The following is a 21,048-nucleotide window of genomic DNA, read 5'->3' on the forward strand; positions in this document are numbered from 1 at the left end:
CCTATTGCAATAAAACGGCAATTTCATACTTTAACCCCTAATATTTAAAAAGGATTTAGGAAATATTTGTTGAAGATAATATTTGTGTTAAATTTTTAATAGTGTTAAATTTTAAAAACGATTTATTCTAAAATGAATTTAACAACGTTCTACCGTTCTCTTACAATATATTAGGATCGATTAGGAGGTAATAAATAAATAAAGAATAATCACAACACGGTTAAAACAAAACAATGTATGATGAATGTATTCTATGTTTTATATTCAGTGACAACACAAGTTACTATTTCACCTGTATTACTCTACTCGTTGGTTACTATGGAAACCTAATCTTTACAGTAGGAATAAAACACAATAAAGGCTTCTTGCCATAACAAGACTTGCTAGTTTACACACTATGGTTTTGGTCATAGTCAATAATCGTCTTTCGTACTTAAAAAGTGAGAATTCAATGCTTCATTACAGTTTCTTGGAAACTTCTGCGCCTTTGTGTCCTACTTTCTGTACAATCGGTGTTTGGTACTGCGATGTGGAATTTTTCTTCAATAGATTCTTGGTTTCATAAAATTCAACTATTGTCTCAAATAATAATGTGTGTCCTTGCGTTGGCGTTAGCAACTTTTTTTAGAAGCTCGAAGCCCAACGATAAGCGCGAACAAGCGGCTTGGCGGTTGGAGTGCGAGTTAGGGGTGATAGCGGACCCCGATTGCCCAGTGGACGGCGGCTGGGCCGCTTGGGAACCGTGGAGTCCTTGCCGCTGCTCTTGCGACAGCGTAGGCCACCGCCGCAGAACTCGCCGCTGTATCAACCCTATACCCTCAGAGGAGGGCCTCCCCTGTGATGGACACGAAGAAGAAATACAGCAATGCTATGTATCAAACTGCACAGTTCAAGATTTCCGCAAAATAATTGAAGGCGATGATCTGCGTATCGAAGCCTTCAAAGAACTAGAAGCTGTCCCAGCCCTCATGGAGCGCTGTTTGCAAATGGAGTGTCCTTACGAAACAGTGGAAAGCGTTCTTTGCAAAGACAATGCGTGGCAAGTGAGTCCTGAGACGATTTGGAATGCTCTGCAATGCATAAAGCACAATGTTGGCTGCCCTGTGATTGGAGAGTGGAGCTCTTGGGGCGAATGGTCTCCATGCGGAGCGCGTTGTGGAAATGGTGTCCGTTGGAGGTTGCGTTACTGTGACACGCCCAAACCATCGCATGCACACCTGTTATGTAGAGGCACCCCGTTGGACGCAGAGGAATGCAAAGGAGACCATTGCGCCGTAGACCTGGAGGATATTGGAAACGACAATGGACAGTGGAGTGATTGGAGTGAATGGAGTGTGTGCTCCGTAAAATGTGGTGCTGGTGTCAGGCGACGCCAAAGAATTTGTCGCGATAAATTTGAGTCACGTGTTTTGGGTAATTGGGGAACCCACTGTGTTGGACAGCATGATCAGTTTAAAGTGTGCGAAAATGAAAAATGTTTAATGGACGGTGGATGGTCAGGTTGGAGTCAATGGGTCCCGTGTTCGCAGACTTGTGGCGCAGGGCGAAGAACTCGTACACGCTCTTGCACTAGGCCCGCTCCGGCTGGAGAAGGATTACCTTGCCCTGGGCCTAAAACTGAAGTTACTTCTTGTTATTTAATTCCATGTGAAGTTTATTCGCATAAAGTAACAATTCTGAACGGAGAATCTTACTTGGAATACAATTTCCATAACAAGCGGTCGGTGCTATTCCATTTTTACGTACGCTTCATGCCCCTATCACCGCGTGGTACTTTGGTGCGACGAGGTTCAATTCACAATCCTCAGGTCCGGCTGAGCTTACAGAAGTGGCATGTTTGCTTGGACGCAAGCGGTACATCAAAAAGCTGTACTCTGCCGCGTATTTGTTCACCTTCCATGGTCGAACCCGCCACTTGGCATACATGTTTGATTACAGTAACCAGTGAGGCGGCGAGCCTGAGACTAAATGATGCTGCAGTGCCAATCAAAGCCATATTCTCTTGCGATCCACAGTTGCCTGATGAAAAAGTTAACATTTTTGTTGGTGAAAAACTATACGGTCAACTACAAGAAATTGTTTTAAACTTCATTCCATTGTATTTATTTATGGAACGGCGTCAAAGGACAGTGCACGATTTTTATCCCAGTTCTGCCTCAAATATAGCTTACGAAATGGCGGGATTAGAGGAAGGCTTCATAGAACTACAGAATGATCAATATCTAAGAATGCCTTGCTTCGACGAAGGAGACGATTGGCTACTAGAAATCACATTTAAATCAAAAAGAGATACAGGGGCATTACTATTTCTCTGGAATAATCTCGATGATAGTTGGCTGCATATAGCTTTGCAAAACCAGAGATTAAAGTTAAAAGTAACGTTACCTGACTACAGGTCAGAAAGTATCAGCTCGACAGAGTGCCCATCAAATCAGTGGCTCGATGTGACCCTGAGATTAAGACGAAACAGTAACACGATTGAGGCGTCTATTAACTCTGACGAACGCCTACACATCGTCTTTGATGAAGAGAATCCTAGAAAACGCCGAAAACACTTATCGAATAACAGCCATCGTGTCAAAACTGAAAATCTGTCCAACACAACTTTGCCCAAACTAGATAAAATCGAACACAAACCAATGTCGGTATCAATATGCCGCGATGAATTCTTTATTGGTGGAGTACCAAAAGAAGTAGAACAATTAATAGATGATGATTACAATAATTTTCATGGAACCATTGCATCAATAAGCATAAATGGTGCGATGCAAGATCTTCAAGCTGCTAGCGTTGAAAGTTGTAAAGAAGACAAGTTACAATTGTCGTCAAAGACCGCCAGCGTGTCTGGTTCTTATCACGAAATATTTTGGGGCAAATCGAATCTATTGAATCTTACTTGTCTTCACGCTAGATCTACTCGATCTCCACATACAGCACGTTGGCTTTTTCTCGACACAGGCGTAATGGGAGTCCTCCGAAATAAAACTGTACACATAGTGGACGGCGGTAAAGTGCTAAGATTGATTGCATCCGCAGGTAACAACCTGAGAGGTTTCTATACGTGTCGCGCGCACAGCTACAAACGCACACGTAACATTGTAACTTATGGAGTGCTCGGAAAAGTTAAATACAATTTTACTAGTCCCGATACTATAACTGCTATAGCGATGGTCACAACAATAGCGCTGGCACTGGGCACTCTGTCGTGGCTTATATTTGAAGTAATTAACGACTTACGTAAAGGATATGGTTTTTTTCGCGATGTTCATTTGTCTCCGGAAGAAGAAGCTGACGCAGTTTGCGCTTTCATAGATAGCCATATTCATTTGATAGGCTCAAAAAGTGCTGCAATGGTGGCAAAAGAAAGAGCGCGGAGGAGAGGCAGGCTCTTGGCCTCCAAATTTAATTTTGGTGCCCAGGAGCCGCAGGGCATGATGCAAACGGAGACGGATAGAGAGGCACAGTTAAAAAATACAATGTCGACTCAAAGTGAGCCGGATAGTATACCTTCGCTGCTTGATACCTCCTTTGCAGAGACCTCTCACGCTGCATATAGGCGTGACCCGTCGTACATGAGTTCGCCGCGACACGGTTCTAAAATAACAAGCGCAAGGACTAATTTTGAGTTGTCGTCGTCGGAGTTTGAGATTTCTCCGAGAGTACTTTGCTCACAACTTCTGCTGGCTAAACGCTCCTCGCGCGAGAAGTTGGTATCCAGGAGGTACAAGTCCCCCCGGCAATTGGACAGCCCGCGCTTGCTCAGGTCCAACTTACCCACAATCAAATCTTCCACTTTTGTACAACATTCGCCGGCACACAAGATTCTTGAGAAATTCCAACAGCTCAAATACGATGACCTTTAAATGAATGTAAATATAACTTAATTTTATTTAAAAATTATGTACTTTGTGCAGCTACAGAAATAAAAGACTGATTGAAGCGATTCTCCATTTATTGCACCAAAAAACTACAGTAATTTTACTGCTTCGGATTATTGAATACACGTATTAAAATGTAAACGTTATTGTAATAAGACGTATCAGAATAATGCACATAATATGGCACTTTAATCGGTAATCAATTTATAACTAGTATGTAATGACAGAGATATACAATACACATATAGTGGATAATACCTCCTAAACTCCCGGAATGATTAATTATAAAAAAAAAACAAACGAAAATAATTCTATATTTACTTAAAATTACAAAACTTTTGTAATCAGTACACTTCCGTAGTAAACTACTCATTGCATCACATCAAAATATCAAAAATCACACATGAAAAATATATAAAAAATACAATAATTCGGATTTTTTAGAGAGTTATTATCCACTCTAGTGTAATATACTTGGAGATTAGGTAACGTATTCTGCCTATTCAATCAAATCTCTTTTAATAAGTAATACAATTGTAATTAATTATTTTAAAATATTTAGAGAAACCCACAATCTTAAAATGCCTAAAATGTCTTTTTATCGTCTATAAATATCGACCTTAATAACTTATACTGTTGAATAAATACCATGCATTAATTTTATTAATGAATTGAAATCCTTAACTGCTACATTTTAAATTAGTATGCCGCGTGTCGACGTCGAACTTTCACTACCTATTATTATTCAGTCACTTGAGTTCATATCTCTACATATCCCTATAACGTATTCGCCTTCCCTTCCTGATCCACTCGCATAATGACGTCGACAGACGGGACATAACACAACGAATCTACCTTGTAGTTTGCAACTACTAGTGCAAAACACGACATTCTTGTTGTGACAACACCACGATGTTCAAATTAATTACTTCCTTATACACTTACACAAATTCTGATTGACAAAAAAAAAATCTGACTAGAAATTATGAGCTTCTATAACATCAAAATGTACATAATATGTAAAGTGATTCAAAGCCTGACAACATATATATCTTTCCTATGATCACGCAAACGCCCAGTGTGCATTATAATGAAAGACGTTTTCATTATAATGTTTTCATTCCATTCAAACTTAGCGCTATATATTCCATATCACCATAGGGTATCTAGAAAAATACGAGTATACTTGCTAGAGCCAGAAACATGAAAGTACATTATATTAGTACATCGGGCATTGGGCTTTTTCCCAATGTAGTTTGCTGGGTCTTCGGAAGGTGAAGGAACTAATAACATCGAATTGTAAATTTTCTAAACAAAAATAGTAAGAGCACATCAAGGTTGACACTTTGAACTTTGGACCGTTCTTATCGAAAGCGGCATAGAGATGGGTTTAAGTCTTGAGTGTAAAGCTTGATGTGCTCTTGACCCGTACGATCAAAATAATAAAATCACCAACAAATTTCTCATGTCAATCAATCCTAAAACTAATTCGTTACAACAGACGTTTGCTTAAATAATAAATAAAAATAATTTAAAATTAATATCAAACAATAATGCTTACTACTAATGGATATTGATATAAATATTGACTGTACAACATGTGATAGAAAATAGTCGATCATCAAAACACTTACGCGATTGTCTCTAATAGAAACACACATTTTGATATAGCTGCAAAATTCAGACGTCGAAACCTGGGTTGTTGATGCAGGTTTTTTTTACACATCAGCGGATGCATATTATCTATTTAAAAAAAAAATGTGCAAAATGTACAGCTCTTTATTGACTCTACATGAAAAAGCTTTTTTAACGATGTTAATTTTTTCAATGATTTTGTGACTTTGTTATAAAAAAAAATCAACCTGCATGAAATCAATCGGCCTGCTTAGCTGGATCATATGGAAATTTTCTTAAAGTTAAGGACGATGGCTGAGCCGCTTTTTGAGCTATGTAATTTATGTTAAGATTACAAATTTTTTATGAAACATAGTTACAGACATAACATTATTATAAAAAATAAAGGGCTGTTCTTGACAGTCATCTTAAAGTCACAAACTATATTAAGGGCAATATATTTAGCTTCTATAACAAGATTTCGGTTCATATTAAAAATTGCCATTCAGGTTTTGAAACTACAGTGGCCCATTTAGCTCTTGCGGATTGCTTCAAACAAACCAATGTTTAATTACGAGAAGCCCCTGAAGTCCCTTGCTCATTCTTCTCACGGTAATCTGCCTGTGCGAATGAGCAGTAGAGTTTAATCAATATGTGTTAATTACTTAACCTATGAAATAAAGATTATTTAACTCTGAATAGTTAGGATCACTTGCACAACATAATATTATAATATTCCGCAGTCTCTGCTTTGCAAGTTAATCTTTATTCTGTTACATGTTGTAGTACAATACTTACAAACTATTTACTATGTAATAATTGTGACCTATTTTATATATAAACGATATTCTCAATGGGAATGGTACTTATGACAACAGCGCTTCTTGTTTAATGTCCTTTAATGTTATCCTTGTAAATCCTTGTTTGTGACGTTTAATACAATTTTAAAATTGTCGTTAAAACCTAAAATATGGTCCGCTGAAAAATTTTTCAAAACGGCGCTTTCACCCTATCTAAAAATACGACGACGACGACGATATATGAATAAATCACTGTTTACTTATGTTATGACCTTCAACACCGGTCTGCTACGCTGCCCTCTTTGTAACTAACGCATTTGCATTTCACTAACTCTCGAAGTTTCGAGATATTGGCACCTAATTTTTTCGCCACCTAAAAAAATGTCAATTACAATACAGCGTATTTAACAATTAAACTGAACCTAATTAAAGTATTTAAAAATCGATTAGAGGGGTTGCAGATCTTGTTTCGCTGATCTCATATATTTTAATAAATCTATTTGGCTAAAATTCTTGATTACGTTAGTTATAAGAAGGGCAATATTTATGGCTAGCTGATATCGGATGTGGAGGGTTTGTGTTTTCTTGAACTGGGTTCGTTTCTTGTGACCGAATTGACCAGCCGGGCCTAGTGAAGAAAGCCTCTTACTTTCTATAATCAGATTTGTTTTCTATATTTTTGTAAATTAGTTTTTTAAAGGCCAGTCGAATGTTTCTAATACAATAAAAAGTAAATTCTCAGTCTGGAATTTAAACTGCAAAATGGTTCCTTAAAAATCAGTATTTAGTTGAGTATAAGCTTTTTAGTTAGCTCGTGCGATTCAGTCGTTAGACTCAGGACTTTAGTATCTCCCGATTAAACTAAAACAATGTCAAAAAGTAACCTCATCTGGGGTCTGGAATTTAAACTGCAAAATAGTTCCTTAAAATCAGTATTTAGTCGAGTATCGCACGAGCTGACTACAAAGCTTATACAAGCTTTGTAGTCAGCTCGTGCGATTCAGTCGTTCGATTGAGAACTTTAGTATCTCCCGATTAAACTAAACCAATGTCAAAAAAGTAACCTCATTTGGAGTTTGGAATTTAAACCACAAAATGGTTCCTTAAAATCAGTATTTAGTTGAGTATAAGCTTTGTAGTCAGTTCGTGCGATTCAGTCATTCGATTGAGGACTTTAGTAATTCCCGATTAAACTAAAACAATTTTAAAAAAGTAATCTCACTGGAGATTTCTCAGATTTTTCATTTTTGAAAACAGAGTTCATTATCTAGTAGAAAGTGATAAAAGCAATCACAAATTAAAATGGAAGCATCATTGACTTACAAATAAATAGACGACGGGTCTAATACAAAAACCACGAAAAAAATGTCCCAAGTCAACCTATTTAAACGTAGTGACATGTAAAGGAATATGAAAAAGTTAAAACGTTGAATTTAAATTGTAATTGTAAATTTTATTGTAGAATAGACACCGAACATTTTATTATTAATATAATCACGTGAGAACATGGGCCTGTATACAATTGTTTTTAAACAATCATCCTGATGATTTAGGTGATTTTGTGACAGGCCAACATTCTACTTATACCAATACCATATATGTATGTACTTGGTGGTAGAATTGACAAGGAGCAACTTTGTCTGTTTAAGGGTTACCCTTTAAGTAAGATGGTGTCAGAGGTAAGTTTGAGAAACATGGTCCAATCGACTTTGGTAGTAGGGTGATTGCTTTAGTCTTCGTGCTGGGCCTTACGCTCCCTTTGTTTGATTGATGATCTCCTGCGACGTAGCATGCATTCCTCATCACAGGCCGCGAACTGCTGGTAATACATTGCCGTGAAGAGCACCCCGAAGCTGAGAATGGCCGATACGAAGAAGTTGAACATTAAGCGGATGTCGGAGCTGTCCACGTACACAGTGAAGAGACGGCCTGCAAGATATGTAATAATAATATCTTTTTATTACCTCCCGATTCGTACTTGAACAAATTGACAGGAAGAAAATTGTGTTCGTGAAAAATCGGGAGCCGACATCGTAGTTTCCCGCCGCCCTACCAGTGGACGCTGAAAAGTCCTAGGGCGGTAGGGGGCTCGGAGGAATTGGGCGTTGATGCTGTCCAGGGGGTGCTGATGCTACCGCATTTGAAAAAAAAACTTGAATTGTCTATATAATTCAAGTAATTTTAGTAGCAGTAGAGCTCGTTGTGAAATAGTTTGTCCAGGGAAGTACCGCCTACTTACTTGTGCCGCCAAACAGTAAGGTCACCATTACTGTGTTCCGGTTTTGAAGGGTACGGGTGCTGGTGAAATGTCAACTTACGTCTCAGGGTGACTGACGCAGGGACAGTGCCCCTCAGATCTCTGCGATTTAAAGCTCTGAGTGACATGCAACTGTCATGGACAGGCGTGTAGTTTACCATCAGGCGTACGACTTGTATGTCTTGTCACTTGATTTTATAAAAAAAAATCACTATATATACAATACTACTACTAAAAATTGTATACACTATGTATACAATTTTTTCTCCTTATGATTTGTTGTGTTAATATAAAAATACATGTTTTCAATTATTTTTTGTCGTGACGGCCGTTGAAATTTTTTTATCTTTAAAAAGTTTGGTACCCTATGGTTTACATCGTCCATTGATCGCGCTAACCACGAAAATCCTTTGCCCAAAGACAGGCAATTCCTGTTCCCTGGCCGTGCGCATTGAGGAGATGATTTTTCACCAAGACAACCGCACACTGCTTATAGTTACAATACAAATCAAATTATAAGAAATACAGAGTGCTTATCATAGTGATTTGTTTTTAAAAAAATGAACATTCTTTTACATTTTTTTTAAAATTTATAGAGTGCAATGTAAATGATAGGTCATTTACATTACAATCTATAAATTCGTTGATTCTGTTAAAAGCCAGATTATCAAAATAGATTTTCTGTATGAATGCGGCCATTTATTGTTTGTCAGTCTATTATTTTTTGTACTTACTTCTTATTTTATGGTTTTTAGAATACTGGTGATACCGCATTAATTAACTTCTATAAGCTAAGTGAGCTTCATAAATAAAAAAAAAATAAAGAATACTTACAGAGATTGGTAGCTATAGAAATGACCCATGTAGCAAGCGAGACGTTGTCGGCGTTGGCAATCTTCACAATGCCGTAGATGTAAGTTACTTTAGCGAAGCCACTTAGCGGGGTGCACAGGGGCTGTGATATGAGAGAATACCATAGATTACGCCCATTGCATTTTAGGGTAAATTGGAGAACTGTATTAAAGTAACCAGTACTTCGACATTTACTACGCGCTTAGTTATAACAAATTCGTTGTTAAAACGTACGTATATTAATTGTTTCTAACCGATTGTGTTTTTTTTTGTATGTGTATGTTACGCGATTACTCCAGAATTGATGAACCGATTTTGATGATTCTTTTTTTGTAGGAAAGATCTCAGTATTGGCCCCATTTAAATTTGAAAATATTCCACCTGTAAGGGCAGCAAAACGAAGAGATAATTTGGATTCAGTTTCGCGCACTTTCCGGTAACTTATTTTACTTACGGTACTTTATTTCAATAAAGTAATTCCACGAAATTTTGAGATCGTTTTTGTGAGTGTGTGAGAGTCTGTGTGAGCGGTTGTGAGCGAGTGTGTGAGTGTGTGAGCGTGAGTGTGCGTGCGTGAGTTTGCATGAGTGTGTGTGTGTGTGTGTGTGTGTGTGAGAGAGAGAGAGAGAGAGAGTGTTTGTGTGAGTGTGCGTGTGTGTGGGTGTGAGTGTGTGTGTGAGTGTCAGTGTGTGTGAGTGTGCGTGCATGCGTGCGTGCGAGCGTGCGCGCGTGCGAGATTGCGTGCACGCCTGCGTGCGTTCGTGTGTGTGTGTGTGTGTTTTTATTACATGATTTGAAAACACTTACCACCAGATATGATAAGATTTCGCTTGGCAGAACTTCCATAATGAAACTAAGGACGATGGCCACATAGAGCATTGCAGCCAGCGGGACAATGTACAAGTTTATCATACGCTTGTACAGGAGAGTATAGTACAGCATCACAAATATTTGGAACAGGATGATAGGGTACTCAAGGTACGTCAAAACACCATAATGGTTTGTATAATTGTAGAGTGTCATTATGGTGAATCTGGAATGAGATATTTGTATATTTTATTTTCGAATGACCAGAGTCTAAATTTAGTTTAGAATAATGTTGAAGATCTGATCTGATCTGATCACATGATATACTAATTATACTCCAACATATTACAATAAATTACATACCCAACAATTTCCATCAACATAGCTTCAATATATATTCCTTCAGTCGAGTGCTTGGCCTTGATATTCATGATTTGGGGCACCTTAAGGAATAGACAAGATAGAATGGTGAAGGTGCTAACACCATTAGCTATATGTACCGTTAATGTATTGTCCATGTTGATGAAATCACGGCAGTCTCTGAAATAAAATATGCAATGGTCCAAGCATTAAATTTATCTGAATAAACAAAAATATATACAGTCATTGTAAGTCAATGTATATACACGATGAAATCAATTCAAGGTGCACTTTTCAATTGCCTTCCGTTGCAATAAAAACCTTAGCTTTTTATGGGTTTCGGAAATATAGGATTCCACATTTTATCCAGAACTTTGGACAAGGTTTCCAGGTACACAGCCATGCAGCAGAGCATATACTTAATGTACGTGAGTATCTAACATCTGCAACAATTGTGATTGGTGTAGGTAGGTATCACAAAGCGCACTTAATTGACACAATATGGTAAACTAATACTTCTCCTTGTACCTTATCACAGTCATATTTAATATACAATTTCTGTTAAGATAACATGATAAGCTAACAATACATTCTGATACCAGTGTAACGCTGATAAAAACCTAGTTAATTGCATTGTATCAAAAGAGCTAGTATGAACAGAAAATATTCATTCATCTTATTGTAGGAGTTTACACACACTGGCACATTTCAGCCAAACACTAGTTAAATACCCAAAAAATAGTAAAAATTAGACGTTTCAAAAGGCCCCGGATAGGATGGAATCCCTCCAATTTTTGGATGAATTGTGTTAAAGTACTAACACACCCAATTTGTATTATATTCAATAGTTCTCTCCGATGTGATGTGTTTCCATCAGTTTGGAAAAGAGGTCATTTGGTCATCATCACTGGTGATCTACACTGATTTTGAGAAGGCTTTCGATCGCGTAGATCACATCATCCTCCTCAATAAGCTCCAAACTCTTGGAATAAAGGGGAATTGCTTAGATGGACGGAATCATATTTAAGCAATCGCTCGAAGGCGGTTACAGATCGGACGTCGTGACAATACCTAGTGGGGTGCCTCAAGGTTCTCACCTGGGGCCACTGTTCTACAATGCGGACATATATGACATTGTTAGTTATATTAATTATTCTAACATTTATTATGCGCTGACGACAAAAAAAATTTTTGTGTAGTAAAAGCTTACAGCGACTGTGCAAAAATCCAAAAAGACTTAGACAACTTATACTATTATTACAGAATGAATAAAATAAACAATTAAAAAGTGTCAATGCGTACGTTTTACCCGGAAGCTGAAGCCTATTATCTGCTCATATAACTTTAACGGTGTGCTAATCAACAACTCTTCGGCAGTTCGTGACTTAGGGGTACTTCTAGACCATAAAATGGTACTATCTAATCATGTTTACTCCATAGCTGCTAAAGCTTTTAAAAATCTAGGTTTGGTTCTACGCTCGTGCAAACCATTTAAAAATATGTTTACTTTAAAGTCCGTTTATTTTGCAAATGTTCGCAGTATTTTGGAATACGCGAGTTCGATCTGGTCACCGCAATATGCGATTTATACTAATCGTTTAGAAAAAGCGCAAAAAATTTCTGTTAAGCATCTCACTTATCCATCTCGTAAGTCGTTTGATTCGTATCAAGAAGCGTGCCGAAATCATAATATTCTCAGCCTTGTAGATAGGCGTAAATTGCTAGATATGTGTTTGTTGCATGACATTGTGAATGGTCATATTGATTGTGCGGAGCTTGTGGCTGGTATCACCTACCGCACGCCGGTGCGTCGTACACGTCTCACGCCCTTATTTTATTTACCTCCGTGCTCGACAAACTACGCTATGAACAGTCCGCTGACTCGTCTTGCCAAACTGTATAATTCACGTTTTAGTGAACACGTTTTTTATCAATCTAAGGCGATATTTAAAAAAGGAATCATTAGCTCGCTTGAGGTATACCAGTGAATAGTCCTATATTTACTTACTTATTTTGAACATATCGATTATTATTTATATTATGTATCTAGATTAATACTCATCACAGTAGTAATGGTTTAAATTTAAATTCAAAGCTATACATATTGAAATAAAAATAAAATTTTATTAAAGTAAGTTCATATGTCAGTTTATAATAATTTGTACAATTATACACATACAGACACATTATTTTTCTCTCTAAATCACACACACACACACATTGACACACAAGCACGCACGCACAAGTTCAGTTGTTTTGTTCTTGTCACAAAAATTAAAATAATTGGTTTCATTTTATACTTTTCAATACAGGTTGAGTAAGGCTATATACTTTCAAGAGCACGTCAAGCTTGACACTTTGTACTTTGAACCGTTCTTATCGTAAGCGGATTAGAGTTAGAGTTACAACTTCAGTGTCAAGCTTCACATGCTCTTGACCCTGTACTAAGAAGATGTTAAAAGGTGTTAATCAAATTCTTACTTATTTCAATATTAACATTACAATCTCATTTTTTATGTTCTGCTATGTATGGTGTGACTTACAAATACACAAATACTTTTTATAAAAAGTAATAAGATATATTTTATAACTATGCTAAATACCTTGTGGTAAAAAAAATTAATTATTTGTGTCAAAATCAAATTGCAAATTTATTGAAAAGTTGCAATTTTTAAGTTAGAATAGTGTTAATTGTTTGTGTCGAAATATCATAATATGCTACATTCGACTAGATTATCGACGCCACGCGATATCCAATTTCCCCTACAAAAACTCTAATTTGTTTTTTCCAATGTGACAAGCAGCCTTTTCTTGAGTTCCCTTACCATATTATAATAATACTTATTAGCTAACCTTCTTTGCACTCCGACTAAAAGACAACAATATTTATATGGCAAGTCAATCCAATTGAGATTGAGTTAAGGTTATTAGCAATTGCTGATGCAAGCGAAAAAGGCAAATGGTCTTGGTGGTAAAGTATATCACTAAAAGATTAAAAACTAAACTACATGTGCGATATCCTATAATTGGTAGTATCATATAATTTGGTTTTGTTTAAATTAAGTTAGGGAGTAAGTTGTTCATATTTTTATAAACTTTACATTCATAAATATTTTTCTAGGCCTGTTTCGAGCCCAATTGATTTAATCATTTTTTCATCACTAGTGCACAAAATATAATAAGGGTTGTTATTTGAAATGGTTACATATAATAGGTGCACCTTATGCATGTACACTAATTCAAATGGCAGAAAGGGTATAAAAAATCCTCCAACAGACCACAAGATCGAAGATGTCAAACCTATCATTGAACTGCAGAGCTAAAAGTATCACATTAATGATAGCTATTTATGAAGTTGCAAGAAGAAAGTGGGATTTTCAACCTTATTCAAACCAGCACTTAAAATAAAGCACTAGCAGTAATTAACAATTCGCTCTTTTAATTATTAATTTCCCTAGAAAAATTGGAATATCATTTCGGCAAACAGCCGGTGGATAAAGGCCTTGGAATATGGTACAGAACCATTCAGAGTAATCCACAGTGGGTACTGTAGTCTAGGCTCTACTCTATGAGTAGAATCACTGGCTGAGTGAATAGATTCATAATTAGAATGCTTTGAAAAGGAACTAAGAGAAAAGAATGGAGCATCTTGACATTATTGATTTGTAACCCAAAATGAGTAACATGTAAAAAAGTGAAATAAAGTATATTTTAAAGATTATTCCAGTTTATATTCATAAAAGTACCTCTCGCTACGCATCTGAGTCAACCCTCATTACAGTACCCTGGTATGAATCTATCAAGGAAATATCTTGTATCGGTTTTTAGACTGCGTTCTGGTCACATTCCAACCAATGAATTCTTTCATATGATGGGTTTTAAACCAACCTCATTGTGCAATACTTGCAATATAATAGAGGATCTGTATCATGTATTGGCGGAATGTGACCATAACGTATCTCCGAGAGGTACAATGTTTGAGGACGTATGTTTATGCAATGGACAAATTAATTGTCGGCTCAGAGAGCCTGTATGTCTTGGCGCTCTACACTTGTACAAGTTTTTGAACATGTCTCTTGAGTAGGGAATCCAGTATACCTCCCATAGTAGACATAGTCGTAGACATAGTCTCCCAAGGTGGCTAAAGCCTCAATAAAAAAATAGATTAAAACAAAAGACTAATTTCAACAAAAACAAATTGTACCCATAGAGGAGCTTCAGTACAATAACTGATAAAACCAATTATTTTTAATTTTGTCAAGTCTCTTTGAATTTGTCACATTTGTCAGATCAGTGCATTTAAAATGTATTTTGAACGATTTAGCAGTTGCTGTTTAGATTGGATAAATTACGCACAGAAACGTACATAAACTACTGTTCTGCATTAAAAAAGAAGAACAATGCATAATGTGACTTATTGGTTATAGTACTGACTCTCCACGATTATAGGATATCATCACACTTCATCTTAGCAATAAAATTACAAGATTCTTTACCACCGAGACAATCCGCCTTTCTTGCTTGCCTGCACATTGCTAATTACTGTAACTCAACCTTAATTCGACAGACTTGCCATATAAATTTGTGTAAAAGCATTTAGTTAAGAAATATAGATAAATTAAATTGTACAAAATTTTTGCCAGACAACCACATTTGGTCTCAAACTAGGTATTTCCCTGTACTATAAGTACCAGAGCAACGAAATCCATTCCGGAGCACTGCCGTCCACTAACTAAAACTGGCTAAGTGACAAATAACCATTTTAAATTGCAAAAAATAGAGCACAAAATTCTCTTTCAAAAACAGTAAAATTAGCATTGACTTACAATTATATGGACGTCGGGTCCGCGCTAAAAAGTGTCCGAACTTATAGGGCGTTAAAATCGTATACAGAGCGTCATTCACGCTTTAGTCTTCGTTTGTTTGACTGACAGCAAAGCAAGCAAAATTAGACAGCACTGCGATGTTACAATTTAAAAGCTTTTTCATATTCCTTTACATGTCACTATGTTTAAATAGGTTGACTTGGGACATTTTTTTCATGGTTTTTGTATTAGACCCGTCGTCCATTTATCAGTAAGTCAATGAAAATTAGTTAACGTTTTTGACTTATCTGAACTTACCCTAACGATGCATAGCGGAAATGTCATTAAACAATTTCAATATTCTAAAACTGGGTTTTGTTTTTTAATGTCTCAAAAAATATTTTGTCACTTAGCCGAATTTTAGTTAGCTGACGGCAGAGCACTACCCAGAACAATCAAACAAGAAACAATTTAGAAAAATCCATTATCCAAATTTGTTTCCCGAACTACCTCTATACTCATCCAACACACACGAAGTCATCAAGAAGTAATAAGCAAAGAGAGTAAGTAATTGACGATACAAACTTGGTATAGTAGATCCTCTTGCCGCCTGATCACTTCTACCAGTAATCGCACAAGATCTCTCACGAAATGTAATAACATCGGCGTTTAAATTAAATAAGTCGGCAGGGGTCTTCCATGCGCACTCGATCAATTGTCCCGCCACTTAGCTCGATTTGCGACCAAGGTCGGCCAACGTCACACCTATAATATTATGTGCTGTTTGATTACTTACCACAGCAAAAGCAACACCGCTGAAACGGCGAAACTCGCAATCACAGCCAATTACAATTGAGATCTCAGAGAATATGAGTCCCCACAACGATGTACCACTACCGGTTTATGTTTGCGACACATTGTTATCAATTAATACCTATAGATAGCAACAAATAACTGTGACTTTATTACAGAAAATTTTATGTACTACGCTAACAAAATTTGCAGCATGGGGATCATACCTAGATTGTACACTCTGATGGGGATCAAAAAAATCGATGACATTCTTTTTCTTTCTGGCACTTTACTTAAGCTTCACGGCTAGTGTTTGAGCCACTGCCGCAAATCGGGGAAACTTATTTAACTGGAAAAAGGAAAAGAAAATGGAAAAATATACGATTTTGGTACGTACGCACAAAGGAATAAGAAAGGAATAGATATACCTACATCGCATCGCATCGTTTGAAAAAAGAAATATACGCGATTAAAATCCGGAAAAATAGTATCATTTCCTATGTACAAAAATCGCAAAATCTAAGAATTCGATATATACCTACAACAATCATCAGAATCAGCGACTAAAATCATTTTTGCGTTTTGCTTTTTGTTTTAAGTACACGAAAAATTTTTCCTGCTTTTCCATTGACTTACAATTATATGGACGTCGGGTCCGCGCTAAAAAGTGTCCGCACTTGTAAGGCACTAAAATCGTATACAGAGCGCGACACTCCGCTTTAGTCTTCATTTGTTCTACGGACAGCGCGATACTGCGATGACATAACAATTTAAATTTCGAATAGGTTGACTTGGGACATTTTTTTCGTGGTTTTTGTATTAGACCCGTCGTCCATTTATTTGTAAGTCAATGTGCTTTTCGGTAAAAATTATGGCAACAGGTTATGATAATATCTACGTAGTGTTTTCAATTTATAGTCTGTTCCAATCCATTTTGAACAAAAAGTAAACAAACCTGTTTGGATAAAATTCTAAAGCAATCAATCGAATAAGTAACACTTTCACGAAAATTTCGGCTTGATATATCATTACTTTTTCCAACAATATTCATTTGAATAGCATCGTAAAACCGTATTTGAAAAATGGTAGTCCAAAAGTGAGGTTATTATTCATCTATACTTCTATGACTTGCCTATGGTTGCATAGTGCTGTTCGAAAAAATCATTCGGTTCAATCAATTAAAGTTTAGTAATCGATCATTACATCGAGTATTTCAATCGCAATCGAACGAGTATCTGAGTGTAAGGAGTTGAAGGACGGTTTGAATTGAAATTTTAAATATTTTATATAATACATAGGATTGTAAGGAAAACCGCTAGTATGACTCAATTGAACAAATCGATTCATTCAATTATTTAATCGATGTGTTAAACGAAGTATAATTCCACACCGAAAATGATAAATAATAATCTCAGTACAGACTACTAAAAAAATCGACCTCAAAAGTACATGGAATTACATCTATTTGCCAAATTCTTTTGAAATCGGTTACAGGAAAATGCACAAACCCGGGTTCATTCCTTAGTTCGCCACTATACAGGACTTGACAGGAGATAATAAAAATCGGTTCTCATTTAAGTATATTGAGAGAGAAAACGCCTTAAATTGTAGAATGGCAAAATCAACCATTTAAATAATTGCTCCTTATAATAAAATAAAGGCGCTTTTTATAAAAATGAATCTTCATGCGTGAACAGCCACCCTTAGAGGTGGGTCTTATAAAAATGAAATTGGACCACTATGGAGGTACCCTCTTTCAACAAACTCAACAAAAAAAGAATCATGAAAGTACGTTTACAAATACCGGAGTTATCGTGTAAAATACATACAAAAAAACTCTTCCTTTTTTGAAGTCGATTAAAAAAGGCAGATTATGTTACTAGGATCCGCATCTTGAAGATTCAAAAATCAGACACCTGTACGATCTTGCAATTAATCAGAGTCGTCAGCGGCGGCGTCGAGCAAAGAGACGAATGTGACATTTTTGTAAAATTAACTCATATTCAGTGATCTTACAATATACAAATCAGTACAAAGTCCTAAAAAGACCGACCTCGTGGAATTACATCTATTTGCCAAGTTTTATTGCCATCAGTTACTGGAAAGTGCGCAAAACCGGATTCGTCCCCTGGTTGCCATCCCAGGTGAAACATTTTCTTCAAATTTAAATGGGACAGCTTCTGAGGTACCCTCTTTCCAACAAAAAAGAATCATGAAATCAGTTCACAAGTTATCGCGTAACATACATACAAACAAAAATATAGTCGAATTAATTTATAATTCGAATTTAAAAAATAAAATGCTGTTGTGTGTATTTAGGAAATGCACTAATTACCGCGTTAAAATAAATAAAACACGTAGGACAAAATATTTACGATATTTATTTTTCTGTTTATTCTAAGAATTAACAGTTGCTAAATGTAGACAGAATGAGCGTATTCAGAGAAAATTCCTATCGTACTAAAACTATAAATTCTCTGGAATTACTAACGAATTACGACTAAAACCGCAGACACTAGTGACTGCTGACTCTGGAAGAAAGGCGTATGATGATGGATATGGGTCTTCTTTTTGACATGTTACGAGTGCGACTCGATTGCCCTGAACTCCTATAAAAGATCTCACTGTCCACACCGAAGCGTAGTACCAGGCATACATCACTATTTTCTGTTCCTATTCATTCTACAAATTACGACATGAATAGTGTCCTAATGCGAATCATGCGTGCTTTTAATCAAAAATTTTTGGACTGGATCCGTTTGTAGGATCTAAGCACACTTTTGAAAGGAAATTGGTTACAATCTTATTTGAAAACATTTAAAATATTTGAATTTAAATTAACTGAAATTTAAATTCGAATACAGTGCGAAGTACCGCTTACAGAATTGGTTTATTTATCTTGTTTCGAGTCATTTTACCTTTTTTTTTAAATGCCCCTTTTTTGTAGGTCAGGATTGCACTCTTCACGTGGCTTTACCTTTTTTGATTTATGCTTATTATTGTAGATACTTTTGTGTATGTTTTTTTTCTCTTTTTGAGGTGTTAACTTTTACCTTACTTTTACCATAAGTTAGATATTTAAGAATTTATGTGGACAACTGTAATTGGCGCTAACTACCTAAAAACATTCAATGTAAATCGTTATTAATAGCTGTTATTGTTCCGAATAAAATAAAATAAAAAATAAAATAAAATAGAAATAGTAAATTATTTCTGTAGCGAGTGCATTAGGGATACATGAGATCCGATCATAGATTATAGATGCAGATACAATCATTATAGGCAGTAAAGTCATCAGTTTGGTAGATGACTGACTGTATTGTAGTCTGGAAACTTCTTTATACGGATTTGTAACGTGGGTATATCTTACACTATACCAGACTTTACAATAATTTCTTGCCTGTATATGAAAATACACACAATCAAGCAAATAAGTAATTTTTTTTTCTATGCACTACAGCGTTCCGTTTTTGAAAGGTAAATTGAAACTGGTGAAGTTACAGGAACATAGGACTTGCTAACATAAGATGACGTGAATCTTTGCGACTTAAAGATGTGGCACTACAACTGTCATGGACAGGCGTGTTTCTTACTATTAGACGCACTACTTCTTCCCGTCACTATATAAAAATTTGGGATGACGATGAACGAGGTCAGCATTGTCATTATTGTTTTAAGTACTTAATTGATATTGTGCTAATTACATTAATAGATAAATACTTAATTGCTTTTTTTTGTTTTTTGGGCGCATAGAGATACTACGCATCAGCCTTGTTCTGCCGCCGCCGCCGTCAGTTATATTTTTCAATTTAATTTCTTTAAGCTCGGTTTTGAGTTTTTGCTACATGCGCACTTTCAACGAACGGCGGCAGTGTTATATCTTGTATTTACGAAAATGAGCTGCATCGTGTGTACTGAACGCGGTACCAACTCTCGAATGACTTAGCTTTGACGACTCGGTAGACGCCCCGTCACATTTACGTAAATGAGCTGCATCGTGTGTACTGAACGCGGTACCAACTCTCGAATGACTTAGCTTTGACGACTCGGTAGACGCCCCGTCACATTTACGTGGCGCTTCTCTCTTTGAAAAATATGATTAGGTACTTGTAAGTAGATTTCGTACGCAACTGTAGCAAGAATAATGTAAACTATGATATTATAAAAACCGACCAAGCGCGAGTTGGCGCGAAGGACCCTGTGGGAAAAGTTAGGCGACGTTATCTTCAATGCGTTTCTTAGTGATAAACGTTTTTGACAGGATGACATTGGATACTTGAATCTTAACTTTTTTATTCAAAAGTTTGATTACCCGCTTTCGCTGTGTTCGTTCCCGCGATCTCCACAATGATAACTGAAATGGATATGGAAATCCTCGTCAAAACGAATCATATAAGCCCAATGACAAGGTACTTGTTTAAACTGCCGAGGAGGACAAATTACACCAAATGTACAAAATTTTATTATGAACAACTATGAATAGTTTTCGAGCAAATTAAATGACATTTCGTCTTTGTTTCTGGTTACATACTCGATGTACATTACCTACCCATGGTATTAGGAGTAATATCAGCATCGCGGATTGGCATCTTGATTATGAAATAGAAATGATATGATGACCAATTGCAAAATTCGGACTGCGGTATAAGTTGCCTAATTACACCTGCTGATCGCTTATGAAAATTCAACGTGATCAGTCTTGAGATCATAAGCAAGTGTTAGACCTATGTTCATTCATTCATTCATCTCAGCCCGTTAAGACCCACTGCTGAACCGTCCGACCATATAGCAGGTGGTCTGCCTCGAGGACATCTCGCTCCTGCCGGGTACCACACAGTGACCTCCTTGGTCTATCGGTCGTCGTCTCGCGTAGCAACGTGTCC

At 36.6% G+C, this 21,048-nt stretch overlaps 2 protein-coding genes across 5 annotated transcripts; one reads left to right on the forward strand and one right to left on the reverse strand.

The window, feature by feature from the left end:
- Positions 1-590: 590 nt before the first annotated feature.
- Positions 591-3,863, forward strand: LOC113240136. Its single transcript, XM_026477367.1, has one exon. The coding sequence runs from the start codon at positions 591-593 to the stop codon at positions 3,861-3,863; it is 3,273 nt and encodes a 1,090-aa protein (XP_026333152.1).
- Positions 3,864-7,663: 3,800 nt separating this feature from the next.
- On the reverse strand, positions 7,664-16,431 carry LOC113226873 (PQ-loop repeat-containing protein 3). Of its 4 annotated transcripts, XM_026459673.1 has the most exons (6): positions 16,393-16,417; positions 16,170-16,307; positions 10,572-10,748; positions 10,209-10,434; positions 9,384-9,504; positions 7,664-8,230 (listed from the first exon to the last, which is right to left on the reverse strand). In XM_026459673.1, the coding sequence occupies exons 3-6, from the start codon at positions 10,724-10,726 to the stop codon at positions 8,022-8,024; spliced, it is 711 nt and encodes a 236-aa protein (XP_026315458.1). In that variant the 5' UTR covers positions 10,727-10,748; positions 16,170-16,307; positions 16,393-16,417; the 3' UTR covers positions 7,664-8,021. The 4 variants fall into 4 exon arrangements, with proteins under 4 accessions (XP_026315458.1, XP_026315450.1, XP_026315465.1 ...); XM_026459665.1 differs by having other exon boundaries at positions 16,170-16,431; XM_026459680.1 differs by lacking the exons at positions 16,170-16,307; positions 16,393-16,417 and adding an exon at positions 15,959-16,088.
- Positions 16,432-21,048: the final 4,617 nt, after the last annotated feature.

Source organism: Hyposmocoma kahamanoa, unplaced genomic scaffold, assembly GCF_003589595.1.
Source record: "Hyposmocoma kahamanoa isolate Upper Pololo Valley unplaced genomic scaffold, ASM358959v1 100021, whole genome shotgun sequence".
NCBI lineage: Eukaryota > Metazoa > Arthropoda > Insecta > Lepidoptera > Cosmopterigidae > Hyposmocoma > Hyposmocoma kahamanoa.